This window comes from Rhagoletis zephyria, unplaced genomic scaffold (assembly GCF_001687245.7).
Source record: "Rhagoletis zephyria isolate East Lansing unplaced genomic scaffold, Rhagoletis_zephyria_1.1 Rzeph_scaffold_12213, whole genome shotgun sequence".
Lineage (NCBI taxonomy): Eukaryota > Metazoa > Arthropoda > Insecta > Diptera > Tephritidae > Rhagoletis > Rhagoletis zephyria.
Window position 1 is genome coordinate 1 of NW_016169287.1, and position 17,049 is coordinate 17,049.

General features: G+C 36.4%; 1 protein-coding gene across 1 annotated transcript; it reads right to left on the bottom strand.

Annotated features, from left to right (window-relative positions):
* Window positions 1–341: 341 nt before the first annotated feature.
* LOC108377513 (adenylate cyclase type 8-like) lies at window positions 342–16,236 on the bottom strand. Its single transcript, XM_017633779.1, has 9 exons — window positions 15,939–16,236; window positions 15,454–15,646; window positions 12,490–12,623; window positions 12,139–12,228; window positions 9,408–9,569; window positions 4,430–4,566; window positions 1,830–1,970; window positions 1,024–1,603; window positions 342–407 (listed from the first exon to the last, which is right to left on the bottom strand). The coding sequence occupies exons 1-9, from the start codon at window positions 16,035–16,037 to the stop codon at window positions 342–344; spliced, it is 1,602 nt and encodes a 533-aa protein (XP_017489268.1). The 5' UTR covers window positions 16,038–16,236.
* Window positions 16,237–17,049: the final 813 nt, after the last annotated feature.

The following is a 17,049-nucleotide window of genomic DNA, read 5'->3' on the forward strand; positions in this document are numbered from 1 at the left end:
AATTAATATACCCTTGTGCACAAGTGCGCTCGGGTATAAAAAACAATGTCGCTTACGTCTTTTTGGCGGTTAGGAGTCGATATGTAAAATCAAATTCTCTTGACGCTTTTGGGCACAAAAACAGTCGTAAATATTTCACTCTATTAAAGCCAAAACTGAAAAGGTGGGCAGCCCAGCATGCTAGAAAAAGTTTTTCGCTTTACAAAAATTCCTGAATTTTTGCACAAGTTGAACTCAGTACATCCTTTTTACAGTAAAGCCATCTCAAAGGTTTCAATTTGCTCGAAAATGCTTAGCTTTCACACGCTTCGTGCTAATTCATCAACATGAATTCAAAGAGCCTAATAATCAGTCATACTAGTTCGCAATGTCCACCGCAAAAGAGCCATGTTATCCAGAGATTCGCACTAATACATGCATACGCGAAATAAAAGTACATTAATGTAGGAATTCCTATGCAATTTTTGGTAGAGGCAAACAAGTCCATTGCAGCCAGCCAAAATTTACATACACACACACACACACACACACTCAAAAAAGATCAAATATCGCACTTGCACGTGCCCACCCAGCCAGAATAAAAAACGATCCGAAAAATGATCCGAAAAAGGAAAAAAAATGTGGATGAAGTGCGGATTTTTGTCCGTTTACCGATTCCATTATCGGATACTTTGACGATCCATTTTCCCACCAAAGTGTGCGGCAGAAACGTACGTACAGACAAGTACCGAAAATTGTTGGTGAAACGGATACTTTTTTTGGGCGTTTTTCTGAAATTTTTCGGATTGAATTTTCCGTTCAATACGCTTTCCTTCTGCACTTCACAGATACTTTTTCATGGTTCAAAAAGAAAAAAAAATAAATTAAGGAAGCGCCTGACGGGATTCGAACACGGCACCTTCACTATGGCACTAGACTGCACTGTCTCGGCAAAACTAACGTTTCTCTGCTGGCTGGGCATACACATACACTTCAACAAATACATACATACATAAATTCATTTGAATTGAAATTCGTACGTACATTTTTAAATGGAATTTCCGGCGTCCATTCAGTGGTCGGTTCATCCTCAATAATCAATGCTTTCGGGTCAATTGTGCTGGTCAGGTTCTGAGCACTCGCTGCAGTGCCGTTCAATTTTAGCGGCGGCTGTTGATCGACCACTGTAGGCGCAGTCAGCGTTGTAGGCGATGAAACAGTCGACAAGCCAGTTGTATCGCCAGCTCCAATGCCACCAGCGCTATCACTACCGCCACCTGCGATGCTTCTAGGCCCATTGATGCCATCACCTGCACGTCCACCATTACCCAACGCAACACCTTCCATTACATTTGGCAATGAGTTTACCGAAATATTTTTCTTTTGTAGCGCAGCGAGCGATGGTAGAGGATTGGGGGGCAAATGTGGTTGTGGCTGTGGCTGTTGCTGTTGCTGTTGTTGTTGCGCTTCCACACCAGTTGTGGTGGATATGGATTTGGAAGCGATGCTGGCGGGTGTTGTGACGGCAGTTGGGGTGCTGGCATCGCTGCCACCCGCAGCTGTCGCACTTGAAATGGTGTTGGCCAAATGTTGACTGCTGCGCGTGCCAAAGCGACGTTTCGGTCTGAAAAGCGCACAAGCGAGCGCAAATACATAAGTAGAAGAAACAAAATGTTACAAATACAAAAGCATAAATATTTTTTTGTCACACAATGGTGAGTGAATAAAAATTTTTTTTTTTAAATTTCAATGTAAATGTATTTAGCTCTCAGTGCAGCTCAGTACTCTTCTTCTTTTATGGCACTTTATTAATTTATTTGCATATTTATTAATTTCTCTTAATCACTCACCTTAATGGCTCAGTGCGTTTTATCAGATACGTTTTGATGTTCAACATTTTCAAGTGATTGTCACGACTACCACCGTTGCCGGGCTCCACTTCGTAGGCCTCGTTGAGGCACTTCAATGTGGCCTCCGAAATGTGTACGCGTCTGAAAAAAGTAGAAGAAGCTAATTGATGTTGAACTAATTGTTAACACGTGCAGGCAGATATACATAACTATGCTGTTGGAAATTTAGCGAAGGACAATAACCGATTGTCTTTATTTCTATGCTAGGCAATTAAATAAGCCAAAGTCAAAATTTAATTATTTTGTCACTACATATTTTATTGAATTGAAGTGGCACTCTTTTACTTAAGTAAGTCGCATGTAGCATGTGGAAACTAAAGTAGTATGCGGAGTACAGGGCGTATGATTAATTTCGAAGTTGATAAGGACTGTGGGCCGTTTTCTGAAGTAACTTTTAACTTTAAAGCTCACTTTATATTTAAAGGTTGGATTAAAAATAAAGCTATGTCTAAAGTTAAGCATTTGAATGATCGGTTTTTGACGTGTTCATGTTTTTTGGTTGTATACCAATTTAAAACCGATAATAAAATGCTTTACTTTAAAGACAATCATAAATTTTAATGCAACCTTTAAATATAAAGTGAGCTCTAAAGTTACAGGCTACTTGAGAAAACGGCCCTAAGTGCTCTAATGATAGCAACTGCCATTATTATTTGTATAACCTACAAATCTTATGAAGAAGCAGTGGCTAAGACAATAGTCATGCTGTGAGTTTTGTCATTGGCATAGGAACAGCGCTGTTAGTTAGAAGTTTTAGTCTATATCATGATAGATAATGAAAACAAGTTTGACTTTTTTCTTGGAGCATATGCCTTGATTTTCCAAGCAGAGGTATTTGAAAACCACGAACTACTTGATGCAAAATAGACGGATAGGTAATAATTTGTGTTTGTTGTGACAATGAAGCTGCACTAAAGGCATTGGCCAGCCTTCTAACCACTTCTAAAGTAGTTGGGCAACGCAAGAGGCGACTAAACTATTTATCTTGGTAAACATAACGAACTCGTTTTATTATGCGTGCCCGGTGATACGGAAATACTTGGAAATTTGGTTAGCATTGGCTTCGACCATGTATTTCCTGGTCCCAAGCCCGTTAAAACACTCAAACCTTCGGTCATCGAAGCCACTGCCGGTAACTGAGTGAATATTTCGCTCGACAATGACTGAAAGACATCGAAAAAAGGCTGCAGGTGAGCAAAACTCATGTGCCCTCAATCTCAGAAGGTCTAATTTGTCATTTGCTTTCGATGGGCAGATCAGACTGCAAACAACTATCGTTTGAGAGTTTTCGTTGTTCCTTTTGTTGTTATCGTAGAGTGTTCCTCAGGATCAAATACGTAACGGCTGGCTTAGGAAACGTGCTGTTTTGAGAGAGTAAGACCAAAGTTGAGTGGGGTTTAGGGGCGAGAGAAAATAGGGTTTGCGGCAAGTGGGGATCCTTCACTTGCGTGGCATGCAATGGTTGCTTTTGATCCAACCAGTTCAGATAAGTCGTAACTTTAGAAAAATACGGGTCTCTAATTGCAGCTGTCGCCGCGCGAGAGCACCTAAAGGCCGTTAATGTATTTCGTGGTCTATGGATATTTGGTCAGCTCAGTTATCAGACCTCGTCCATGGGTTCGTAGATATGTTTCCTGACATGACTGCAAAATGTTTCAGCTTCAAAAAAGCGCCTCTTCCGATGCTTCCGGCGGTAAAGGCCGATTAGGAATTATTTAAAAATGCATTAAGTTCATTTTGTGCAGAGATCATGCGTCATCAGAAGACATTTGTGGGGTTGTGAATGGCCTGAGGCTAATTTCACCGAGTCCTAGTAGTAGTACTGTGACGGAACACACATTAAATTGTAAAGAAACTTTCTGAAATTTTTTTCCATTTTATTTTATGTTTGTTGGAAAAACGCACCTAATAAATAATAAAAAAAAAACGTTTGAGCTAATTATGCTAGCAGCACTTTCTCGAGATGGTTAAGGATAGAATTAGGGTCGACTCATCTTGGCGCAATCCTGCGGTTCGGCATAGTGCTGGTGAACTATTTCAAAGCAACATTTCTAATATAATCCACCTGTTTAGCCATCAGTAATTTAATAATGTTTCTTGCTTCCTATGAAAACGGAGAAACTTATACCTTGTACTACTTACACACATACATAGAAATGTTTCTACTTTTTAATTATTAGTACGCGAAAAAACCTGCAAGAGGAAAATAATTTTTTTTTCTAATATGTAAATTGCATTTTATGCCAAAAATCCATTAAAAACTATAAACGAATTTTAATTGAAAATTTTGGCTCATCCTCTGAATGTTACTCATACACGTCATGTTAGCAGGTGTCCTTTGAAACAACACGCCGAAAAAAAAATCATTTCAAAAGTCATTGTTGGTTTTCTGGTCGCCTGATAAAATGTACGATTTTTAACATTAAAAAAACTTTTCCATGACAAAAAAATACTACATATGCACCATATATTTACAAGAATACATATGTACATGCCTATGTACATACACTCACACAGAAATTTTTAAATTTATTACTCACCCAGGAATACCGCCAGATTCCATATGATTGGCAATAATAACATCGTTGGACCAAACATCAAAATGCCATTTTTTATTGCCCAAAACGCCGCACATCACTGAGCCGCTATGAATGCCAATGCGCATATTCAGATCAACCTGACGATAAAAAAATATAAATTGTTGAACTAATAAGCATTGACAGTGAAACGAAATATCGTTGACTACAGTAAAAATATGGAATACAATTTTATTATAATTTTGTTTGTTATTTAATAAAATTTGCCATTTTAAATTTCTAATCTGTCATATAAGAAAATTATTAGCAATCAATACACGCGATTAACCTAAGAATTTTTAAGCCACAAGTCAAAATGAATGAGACAACTAAAGAAACTCCAATCCCCTTCCAGGACGAATTCCGACAGACTCCTTGAGCTTAGCCGTTACTATACATATATCATTAGTTAAGCAGCGGGCTCAACTAGTATATATAAGCATACATATGTATGCACTTTCACAGTAAGACTAGTAAAGTTAGATTTTCTTCATGAATTTACGTACAGGCAAAATGGTTTTTGAATGGAAAGCAAAACGGCGAAAAGCAACTCTATGCTTTTGTGAAATGAATACTACAGCCAAAGGCCAAAGGGATCACAGAACAAACTCGAAAATACGCAGAAGCGAATATTTATGAAGCGAGTTTGTGACTTTTGTATGCGAATTGCAGAGAAGTAAAATAGAGGCAACACATTGAAAAAAAAAAACAAAAAAGCGATTGCAACGTATTTGTATGCACGATACGTACCTGCGAATTTATGTACGGACATTAGGGTGGTCCAAAAATGCATGCGAAACCCCCTAGGATTGTTCTATATTTTGAAATCAAAAAATATTTAGAGGTCGCTCGAAGCGCCCAAAGTTTTCCATGTATTTTATTTTTTTCGTAGAAACGGTATATGATTCTTAAAAATCAATATTTTTCTATCGGAAAATTCTGTTTATCTGCAAGAGATTCCCAGTAATAATACCCAATTGTTTATTTAACCATTTTTTCATCGCAACTATAATTTATAGGTCCGCCGAAAACCCCATAAAAACCCCGAAAAATGCAACGGGCGGAAAAATAAAAAAATCGTTAGTATTGAAAAATGGTTAAATAAACAATTGGGTATTATTATTGAAAGTCTCTTGAAGTGAACCAGAATTTTCCGAACGAAAAATATTGATTTTCAAGAATTCTATACCATTTCTACGAAAAGTTGTTTTTTCCCATAAAAAAAATACATGGAAAACTTTGAGCGCTTTGAGCGACCTTTAAATATTTTTTTGATTTCAAAATAAAAAAAATCGCGATATACTTTTTTTCGATATAGAACAATCCTAGGGGGTGAGAGCATTACANAAAAAAATACATGGAAAACTTTGAGCGCTTTGAGCGACCTTTAAATATTTTTTTGATTTCAAAATAAAAAAAATCGCGATATACTTTTTTTCGATATAGAACAATCCTAGGGGGTGAGAGCATTACAATTCCGACTTTACTGTTTTTGGACCACCCTAATGGACATACATATGTACAATTTATAAATTTCTGTATTTATGTACATTCGCTGTACATTTTGGCTACTTGCCATTGAGCAATATTGCGGCTGTTACACCGACTTCAAGCTGGAACACCCGGAGTAGTTCAAAGTAAAACGGCCTTTAAATTGTCGGCGTTTGCGGTCGATGTGGCTCTTGTATGAGCATTCTAAATCATAAAAACACACATACGTATGTATGTATGCACATCAGAATATCCTACATGAATATATTTCATATACATATGTAAGTGTATACACGAATAGCCAGTGAAGATGAAACGGAAGCGCAATGTGGCTACAAAAGCCTGCACAACCACAATGACCCTGAAGCCATAATTTGCAGACATTGTTGATGCAGAATTTGAAATATTTATAAGTTTTTTTTTTAGCATTTTGTATACTCATCGATATTTGCTTTTCGTTATAACCTTAATGCATTTTTGCTTATTAGCAACAGTTAAGCATTAAATTTCATATATTTTCACTTGCGCAAAATCGCAGCAATTTGTAAGTAATTTATATACATATGTACCTACATGCAAATATGTACATATCGAGCCCTAAACGCCAAAATAACGTGAGCGACATTTTTTTCAAAATTTTATTTTTGATGCAGAAATGCATCTTGATACTATAGGAATATTTCTGCATCAAAAAGAAAATTTTGAAAAAATGTCGCTTACGTTATTTTGGCGGTTAGGGCTCGATATGTACATATAGGTATAAACTTCCATAAATATGCATGCGTTATCCAACAGTGCACTATACTATATGTATATAGTGTATTGTTTTTCCGTGTAGATATGAGTGTGTGTGTGTGTAACACAACAGAGTTTTTGGTTTGCTGCTGAGGCGGCAAAATGCATTCAAAGTGATTTACATGCAAATGAATTGTCAATATTGGCGCTGTTACCTCGAGCTTTTCGTGTGGCAACAATAAAAAAAAAATATGTCCACTTTCATGCACACACATATGTATGTACATATGTATCTGTGCTGTTGTTGTTATGTGAACCTTTTCTCGCACGGTTATTGCGCGCTTTTATTGTATCGCTTGGCACATTTATGATATTGGAGGCCCAAAACGTTTTTGTTTTGGCGCCATCATAACAAAAAAAAAAACAAAAAAAAAAGCAATGAATGAAGCCAAGTGCCGGTCAATAAAGAACCGTTTTCACGACCAAACTGTCCTGCTGTCAGTTTTTTTTTTGTGCAATCACGTGTGCAACTATCACGCGAACCCAACACAAAGTGTTAATGGATGCATTTAATAAATAAGTATGTATGTGTGTGTGTTTTCATATATTCCCTGCAGCAATTCAGACTCACCCTAGGTTAGCCCTCAGATAGTCCCTATTGTTACCAGAGTACTAGTCCCTCATAATTCCCCTGCCAATGGTTTCAACTGCCATTTTTAGCATTGGCGTGACTGACCGTAAGATAGTCCTGGACTAGTCCAATTTTGGAGATTTTTTTCGTTGGAGTAAGCTTGCGTTCAGCACTTCGCAGATGCTTTTTCATAATTCGGAAACACAAAAAAAAAAAAAAATTTATCATTTTATAACCATGTTGCTTCTGACGGCATTTCAACCCGGACCCTCCTGAAAGCTAACAAATAGTGGCAAGCATCTCTGCACACTGAGCTACAGCCACGCATGCAAATGTGTGTTCAAAGGTTCACTTTTATCAAGGCCAGACCAAGCGATTGGGACATTTACAGGGTGGTGTTCTTTAATTTTTTTTATTGAATTGTAAGACAACACCACCCTGTCACTGCCAAACTGTACTTTTCGTCTATCTCTAGGCCAGTTCCTTGGGGACTGGTCGAAGGCTGACATTTTCGATGCAAGCAAATGTCCAAATGTGACCATTAAAATTTTAGCCAGTGAAGTACTAGTCCTTAACGGACAATTGGCCGCCTTATTGATGCAGGGTTAAGCCGACGTTACACTTAGAAAAAATTACTAATTGTTATTTTATTGGTGTGATCCAATGAGCAATTATGATTTTCCCGCCATAAGTGGCAGCATTTCGGAAATGGGAAAAATTACAGATCTGATTCTCGTTAATAAGTAAGTACAAGGTTGACCGAGCATTGCACGGAGTGCTTATACTTTTTAAAGTTTTCAAGGTTTGGGTATCAAGTAATGGTCATATGGACAGCATTAATTTATATATATATTTTTCTATGTAACTTTGTTAATAGAATTATTAGCAATGCGTTAATACTTTAGCCCAATAAGTAGCTCAGTATTCAGTGAAGCGCAATGAAACTAAAACACTTTGAGAAAAGTAGGTCGAAAAACAAAAAATATTGTCAATAGATACCTCAAAATCCTATTAAAAAAAATATATATTTTTAAAATGAAATGAATGAAATGAAATGTTTTAGATTCTGACATTAGATATCAAATTAAGAAAGTATTTTTCATAAAAAATTAGGTCTAAATGCACCTCTGCCATCTTAAACCTATCTGGATTTTTGAAAAGATTTTTCGGGTTTCAAAGAGTTTAGTCTTTTCAGGGTCTCATGATTTCAGGATTTTTCGAAATCTTCGAGATTTTTCGAACACTTTAGAAATTTTTTTGGCACTTTGCGGAGACTTTCGATATTTCGATTCGCCTCTTAAAAAAATGTATATTTTCTCTTTTGGAACAACCTTTCGGATTAATTAAAAAAAAATGAATTTTTAAGGAAAAAGTCCAACCCAATTTCTACTAACCTTGAGGTAGCACCTTTTCGACAAAGAAAGCATTATCGAAAACGGTTCACGTAGTGCAAAGTGCAACCAGTGTTGCCAGATTTTATATTAAAAAAAAACTGTGAATTTCCAACAAAAAACTGTAACCAGGCCCCTTTTTAGTCAAAAGAAGAACGTTGCACATCCAAAGCCTCTATTTCAATAAAAAAAAAATACTTACAAAAACAATCGAAAGATATGTTTTAATTTATTCTTTCAAATCTAAGTTTTACAAAATTGTAATTTGTACTAAAACGTAATTTAAAAAACTTAAGCTTGTCTAAAAAACTGTGATTTTCAATTAAAACTGTTAACATGGCAACATTGCCGGTAACATACACAAAAAATAAATAAAATACGCCGATGAATTTGTAACCTTCCTGCTGTTTTGAAGTCAGCTGAAAAACGGTATTTCGCTAACTTATCTTGATGATCTCTTCATGCTTCGTAGTGAATATTACTTAGGTTTTATTTTCTTTGCTAATTGCTTTTATGCTCTCATGCAATGTTCAAAAGTTCAACCTCAAAATTACGGCACTTCTTACATATGTATTTTCATACAACACAAAATCGTTTACCACATCCATTACATTAAAATAATTGAAAATACATACAAATACATATATATGTACATACATATGTATGTGCATATACAAACAAACATCATACTTACATGCGTATGCAGTCGCACATCCTTGATGGCCTTTATCATATGCAGTCCAGTCTCCACACTGCATACCGCATGATCCGGCCGGGTCTTCCAATTGTCACTCTCGAACTGTGACACACAATAATAGCAATCGCCCAAGAGTTTCACACGCAAACAGTGATTGTCCTGCGGTTGCGGTCGGTCAAATGAAGCGAACGTAACAGGGGGGGAGGCAGCACGTACGGGCATGTACGTATGTAGTAGCATCATAAAAGTAAGCAGCAGCATTTGTTGGTAGAAATGACAACAGACGTACATACATCAGCGACACATTGCGGCAATGGCCAGGGCAGAACCGGAAAAACGTAAAAATAAAAAAAACTTTATGTTTACATTCTTGTCTGATCTTAAGCAATTTGGCTTTGGCTTTTGCTGGCCATTTGTTGTTTGCTTTTGCAAAATTTATGTAATGCTTTTTTATGTACACATATGTATGTATGTAGTTACGTAGGTATAACACTCAAGTAACTGCAAAAATTCGAAACAGAAAGCGTGCAAATACATATGTCAGTGTGTCAACTGTGACAGATGATGCCGTCACTTAAGTGCGCAATTTGCTACGGATCAATGTCACTGCATTTGATGCAGTAAAAGTAAAAGTGCAATGTGTAGGTACATATCCATACAAGCTGTATAGTTAACTGAGCAAGCATTGGTTGCATGGACAATTGATAGCCAAGTAGGTGTTCAATAGCCAAGAAATTATTCAATTTACATATAGTTTGGGATTATTTTTTGGATGTACATAGAAATCACATAAAATGTACTTTCTGTTGTTTTCTTTCTATTTTGCATTCTCGAAGGAATCGATAACTTTTAGCTACAAAACTGACAGTAAATTTAAAGAAGAGTTTGGGCTGATTAATCATTTTAACCTTTTCTGAGTAAGCGAAACAGCGACGCTTTTCTAACATCGACTTTTTTAGGTCAGTGGATCTAACGGTGACTTTAATAGCAACATCGTCTGAGACCGAGTATAAGCCGGTTAGAGAAGACATGGATCACGTTAGAAAAGAAAGTAGCACAGCGTTTCGAATTTGGATCGAGAGTGGGAGCTTTCAGCTAGCCAAAGGTAAGCAGGCAGGGGTTAGGCGCCGAACCGCGGAATTTGTGATCGAATGATTAGGACGAACACTTATTTTGTGCGAGGAAGAGTCATACGCAATTTTGCACTGTAAATGTACTGCTGGCAATCCAAAATTCCCCAAAAGAATGAAGTAAATGCTGGCGAAGAGGCAGACTAAAATATGACAACCGACGGATGTTGAGAGACTGACGAGCAAGTGTCATAGAGCAATGTGGACTGACTAAATACTCAGCAAGCCAAAGTAGGCCCGGTGGAGTCATTAGATTAGTGATTCCAATGAGTCGAGAGTAATGCTTCGGGAGAAGAATATAAACGAAGACGGAAAACGATTTGTGTTTTTTTCGTGTTTAAAATCTTAACCGAAGCTCGAAAGAGGAACCGCATATGATCTGATCCAAGATGATCTAAACTTGGTGATAAATAGGCTGCTGAAATCGGCGTCGCTTCCAATTAATTATAGTAAAACAGAACTAGTTGTACTCAATTGAATAGACTAGAACTCCAAAGCAACTTTTCCTTCAACTGGGAGTGTATGCCTCATCTTTCTGATGGTGCGAAGTAATTGGGCTTGACTTAAGATAGAAAGCTGTCAAAATGACTGTTGCAGCCGGATGCCCAAGAAGCTCAGCGTATGGGCATTACAAAATTCATGAAAGTTTGGATTTCGTCTTCGATTTCAATGCGGTTGTAAAGTGGCTGTAAGTAGCTATTTATTTACATATGTATTTTTCCTGACTAGATGATTAGATGGGGTGGGGTGGCTGAGGGGTCTATGCTTAAAGGAAATTTTGGAGCGGGGGTCTTCTGCCATTACATCTTTATCAACTACAGTTTAGACTTCAAGACTTCTCTAGCGTTTCTTAAGCTGAAATGGTTGCCATGAAAGAAGTAGCGGAAAAACTGCGCAAAACTGTGACGTCAATAAGGCGAATAAGCATATGCATTCTAATACTTAGCCAAGCAACAACCAGTGTAGCGGGCAAGAGTTTCCTTGCGGCAGTTTGCTTGACTTAAGAGTTGACCGCCTCTGGTTCACTCTTGGACAGATGGGTATCATATCAGCTCAGGGTACGTTGGACGAAAACTAGGTACCCCTGAACTGCATGGTAACCCTGATCAAGGGTAGATCGAGGGTGATGAAGAAGCACTTTATGAATACAACGTAAAAGCCCCGCATTCTTTCCTTTTTTAGAGGCCACTATTTCATCGGAATTCACGCGATAAGAATAAAAGTCACACCTGATTTTTATTGCCGCAGTGGCATGAGGATGATGAGGTATAATGAGAGAGAGAGATAGAGGATAGGCTGCAAAAGAGCGTGGTTCGGGGTTGTGTTGTTTTGGATAGGTCTCTGGATAAAGATTTCTGCTGTGAAGGGTTTGCTAAAACCTTTTGTAGAAAATTTTATCAAATCTCTTTTTCTTGAAAATGAAAATAAGAAAAAAAAAAATAACTCAATCATAGCGATCAATTATGGAAAAGAGTAAAGAACCAAATTTTTAACAAAAAAAAAAATTCTTCCCAATAATGATTTGGATATCAGAAAAAGTAACGGACTGTCCTTGGCTGAAACACATACATACATACATACATAAATATGCCACTTACCTCGGCGATACGATCAAAGCGAGCAAACAGATCATTAAGAATTTTCACAAGCTGTTGGGCGGACGTTTTACTTGCCAGTTCAGTGAAACCCTGTTGGAGAAAAAAAAACAAGACAAAATAAGAATCGTAAGAGCTCTTAACGCCTTCTTTCATACTAGATTACTTGGGTATATGATTAGTGCGTTTCAGGTTATTTTATACTTGGAAACTGAATAAAAAACGTGGGAAAAATATAAAAAAGTTCCAGAGAACAACTTTTGGTTGCGGTTGAATTGTAAAGTTTACTAAAAGCTGCATTTGCATTTTTTTTCAACAATTTTTAGGCTTTAATTATTCGCTTTACGTACTCACCTTAATATCAGCAAACAGTATGCTAACATTATCCATCGGATACACATAGAGTTTATTAAATTGCGTTTCGACAGTGGGATCTGTGCCTTTATACATCTCAGCGCGAATTTGATTATTCACTATATTCGGAAGTACTAAAAGCGGAAGAAATAAGGCATAAAAGCAGGTCGCTTATTTAATAACTAAATGAAGATGAACATAATTAAAAAAAAAACAATAATAACAATAATAAAACTAAGTCCCTGCTTTAAAAATACAACCACATATGAATTCCGGCAAAAATGTGAATATTTGTGGGAAATATTAAACCACAACCCATACACGGCGAATGCTTTTGTGTTCAAAATAATTTCAATTCTCAAGAATTAACTTTTTTTTAATCATTTTAACTTTCAACTCAAACTTTGCGAGTTGTAACTTTATGTTACATACATACATACATACGTACCTACGCATAGCAAACTTTAGGGCATGAAGAGTTGGATTCACATATGTATGTACATATATTACAGTTATTGCGCATGCGTAGGCGACAAGTGCCTTAAGTTATGCCAGAGTTTCATAATGAAATTTGGTGGTGATTTTCCGCATTTGCACAGAAATTTCAAAAAAGTTGATGGAAAAGTTTCTTGTTCCACTTCAAAGTAAAACAAAAATTAAGTGCGGCTTCACTTTTGGTTTTCTTCATTTTATATTCTTGACAAAAGTTCCGAATGATAATCCAGGTAACTTGATGATATGCAAAAGTATACGGAATACCTTGAAATTTTCACAATTTTTGTTGGTTAACGTATACTCGTAAAGTTAGGTATATGTATGTAAATACATAAATGAAATGAAATATATGTACGTATATTAGGGCGGGTCAATTTGTATAGGATTGTAGGGGGATTCTACGTGTAACTTTTAGCAAATTTTCCAAAGAAAGCATGGTTCTAAAATCAATTTGGAGTTTGCCAAATTGCGAAAACATGTTTCTTTTTGTCGATAAGAAGTGCTTAAATGAGTACTTTTTGCACAGAAATAAAATGAGTGGGAAAATACCTTTCCACTGATACCGCACAAGTCGAAATCGGAATAGCTATGGTCCAGTTATTGAAGTTTTTCTCAAAACAATCTTTGAAAAAAGTTAAAAAAACAGCATCAAAAATTTCCTCATTACGAGTCCGTTGAAATTTTTTTTTTAATATTTGTATGCAATTTGCTGCCCCGTTTTCTAGAATGAAATTTATTTCCCATACAAAAATTGGACCACTCTAATGTGTATGCATGTAGTTTGTATTGAAAAAAATTTCAAGGATAAGTAATATATACGTTTTTCTATTTTAAAACACAAGAAAATGTGAAAATTTTCACTGTTGTGCGCTCTGGCGGATGTTTTAGGAAAACGATAAGTCCAGAAATAGATTCCTCATACCAAAAACCTCTTATAGCATGCTTTTATTTATATTTAAGTGCGGCACAATAACAAAATGCTAAGTAAAAGTAATTTATTTTCGCAATTTGGCAAACTCCAATTTGATTTAAGGGTTGGTCGTGATAAGGGCGTTTGGTCGTTTAAAAAATCTGGCTCTATGCTCTATGGAACAGGTGGTTATATGGTGCTCCATTGATTCCTCATCTTCATCACAGAAGCTGCAAACCTCTGTACTACAAATGCCAAGCGTAAACAGGTGTTTGTTGTTACTAGCATAGTGGCATATTAGTGCTCGACATAGCCATTTTAGGTTTCTCTTACTTAGCGTGAACGCAGATTAAGCTCCTTTGCCATTGAAGCCACCGAACTTCCTTGAGTGATGGTTTCTCTTTAAATTTTCCAAATAGCTGGCAGGATTTCGCCTACTTTTTACAATGTCATTATTCTTGAATACAACGAATGGTCAGAGTTTAACAAATTGGGTGTCGAACTCCTTTTTTTTAGCTTGGAAGTCCGCATTTTCCCCTCATGACCAGCTACCCAGATTAGGGAAACTATATACCTAGTCAGTGGTGTGGCTAGATCATTGAGTACTCTTTAGCACTCTAGAAGATATTTTGAATTTTAGTGGTAGCTATTTCAAGGTATTTTTCCGCAAGAAATAAACTGGGGCAACGAACATCCTAAAACCCGGAATGACAGAATTCTACGACATACAACTCAGAGGGCTCCTTTTCACCAGCACGAGCCAAGGCAAGTCCGTACTTCAGGCCGAGGTGCATGCCATTGAACAATGTCTGAGAAAGTATGTAGATTGTGGATCCGTTAACGAACAAATCTAAATACACTCTGACAGTTGAGCGGCGCTCATCCCTGTTAGAGCACACGAAAAAAAAAATAGGGAGCTATCTAAAGCTTTGAGAACAGATTGAAGTTCTGAAAATATGGGGATATTTATTTTGGCATATTGCCTGTGTAATAAGACGGGGGCAGTCTCAAGTATGACAACTAGTTCCACCCGGAATATTTTTGTGTCTTTGGTTAAGGGAACAGATGTGCGGAATCGAGGTCCTAAAGACCATTTTGCACTCGCTTTGGTCGCAACTTTTTTTTAGTCATTTATTGAACAATAAAAACATACTAGAATATTGTGCTACTAAATTTTTTTTTTTCAAAATCAGTTTTTGCTGTTCGATAAATGACTATAAGTAACCTTGGGGATAAGGTGCAGAGATGGTATTTTCGGGGTTTGTAATCGAAAGTTCAAGCCTTAAATTAAGCACAAGTGGAAGATTCTATTACGTTTTGTTTAATTTTAAAATAATTTTTATCGATTTTGTTATCGATATTTTTATCGATTTTGTTATTGATATTTTATCGATATTTTTATCGATATTTATATCATAACACGCTTCTTGCAATAAAACGTTATTGCCTACTTGAAAGTTTACAGTTTATAAAAATATTTGCTAAAGAAAAATTAAAAACTATATATCTATAAAATCAAACCACCATTTTTAAAGTACTGCTAATTTTCTTTCACTTACTTGAGTCCAGCAATTTTTGTGTTCGTTGCAATTCCTTTTCCGACTCTTTTTTATGTTCCATCGCTTTGTGTGTTTCGATGAAAGCAAGGCGCTGCCCACGGTCCGTCAGATACTTGGTGTACATGCCAGCCACATTAATTGCCGTGTACAAAATGAAGTTGGCGAATATTTGAAATACAATGCAATCAGCTTGCTAACGATAAAATAAAAAAAAAAAACAAATAGAAATATAAAATAAAGAGCAACACTAAACAACAAAAGTATGTATGTGAAAAGCGGAAAAACGTTTGACATTTCAATGGAAAACGCAATAAAATGAATGCAGCGCAGCAGCAGCCATTCAGCCTTCCTTGCTATGCAATAAAATAAATATTTCAAAGGGCACTAAGAGAGCACACTGCATGCAATATGTCGAATAGTTGGACAGACGCTATTTAGTTATAACCTTCGCCAACTAGCAGTACGCTCTTAACCTGGGTACGTACTTCTTTCCGTCTAACTTTAATTATGGTAATTACGGCCAGATGACAACTGGCTGTGATAGTACCGCCGACGACACACCATTTCAGTGGCAACGGCAGCATTGCATACGGCACAAATATCACGAACAGGATGTACCAGACCAAGTATTCGCGATACGTGAAGCCAATACCTTGTCCAACGAAACCTGTGGTGGAGAGAGAGAGGAGCGAGAATAAGGAGAAAGTTAGTGAAAAAAATAATATTAATTTGCATAGCGGTACATTATTGTGGAAATGTGCAATTCTAGCCAAATTATGCACAACTTTGTGGCTGTCTAATTTGATGTGGTAAAATTTGCATTTTGTCTACAAATTTGCGTTTGGCGGTATGGGAGGCTAGTAAAATATTTGGTTCTTATAAATAGTAAAAATCTAATTGGTATTATAAAGCGGAGCAATTTGTGACAATATAAAGGAGGAGAAAGTAAAACAAAAAACTTCTTAGTATACACTAAAATGAGATCCGTTTATGAGCGCCAGTAAAACTATGAGCACCTTGAGGTACTTATACGAGTATAGGGTGATTCAAGGGTATCGCAGATCTTTGACAGCAATGATTTCTGGTATGTTTAGATTTTTTTTAAATTGGTTTTTCAGAAAGTTGGTTTGTAGTTTTGGAAAACTAAGTTATGGAGAGATACTCAGTTGAAGAACGCCTAAAAGTAGATACCGAACATAACAGTTATTCATGAAAACTGTCATGGAAAAATTCACTGTGAAGGAAATGTTCTACAACTAAGTGATACATACCAATCGATTTCCTCTTTCACCGAGACTCAAATTTGGAAATAAATTTTTATTTACAATTTTTAAGCAAAATTAAAACAAATAACAATTACTTTTGATTTTTATATTATAAATCCAAAATAACAATTATTTTTGATTTTTATATTATATGTCTTAGATAACAGTTATTGAAGACTTTTATTTATAATATTTATTTGATATGTGCATACTATTGCCAGAGGGGTCGTGGTGGGCATTTAACGGATGTCGTTTTTCATACGGGTTAGTAGGGATGCCTTTGAATGAAGTACAGAATTGGAACTCTCACAAAAGGTAAATTATCTTGAAG

Coding starts and splice junctions, on each gene's coding strand:
- LOC108377513 (XM_017633779.1), bottom strand. CDS start 16,037: ATGCTGCCGTTGCCACTGAAATGGTGTGTCGTCGGCGGTACTATCACA. Junction 9,570..12,138: donor GCTTTGATCGTATCGCCGAG/GTAAGTGGCATA, acceptor CCGCAACCGCAG/GACAATCACTGTTTGCGTGT. Junction 408..1,023: donor CGGAAATTCCATTTAAAAAT/GTACGTACGAAT, acceptor TGCATGTATTAG/TGCGAATCTCTGGATAACAT.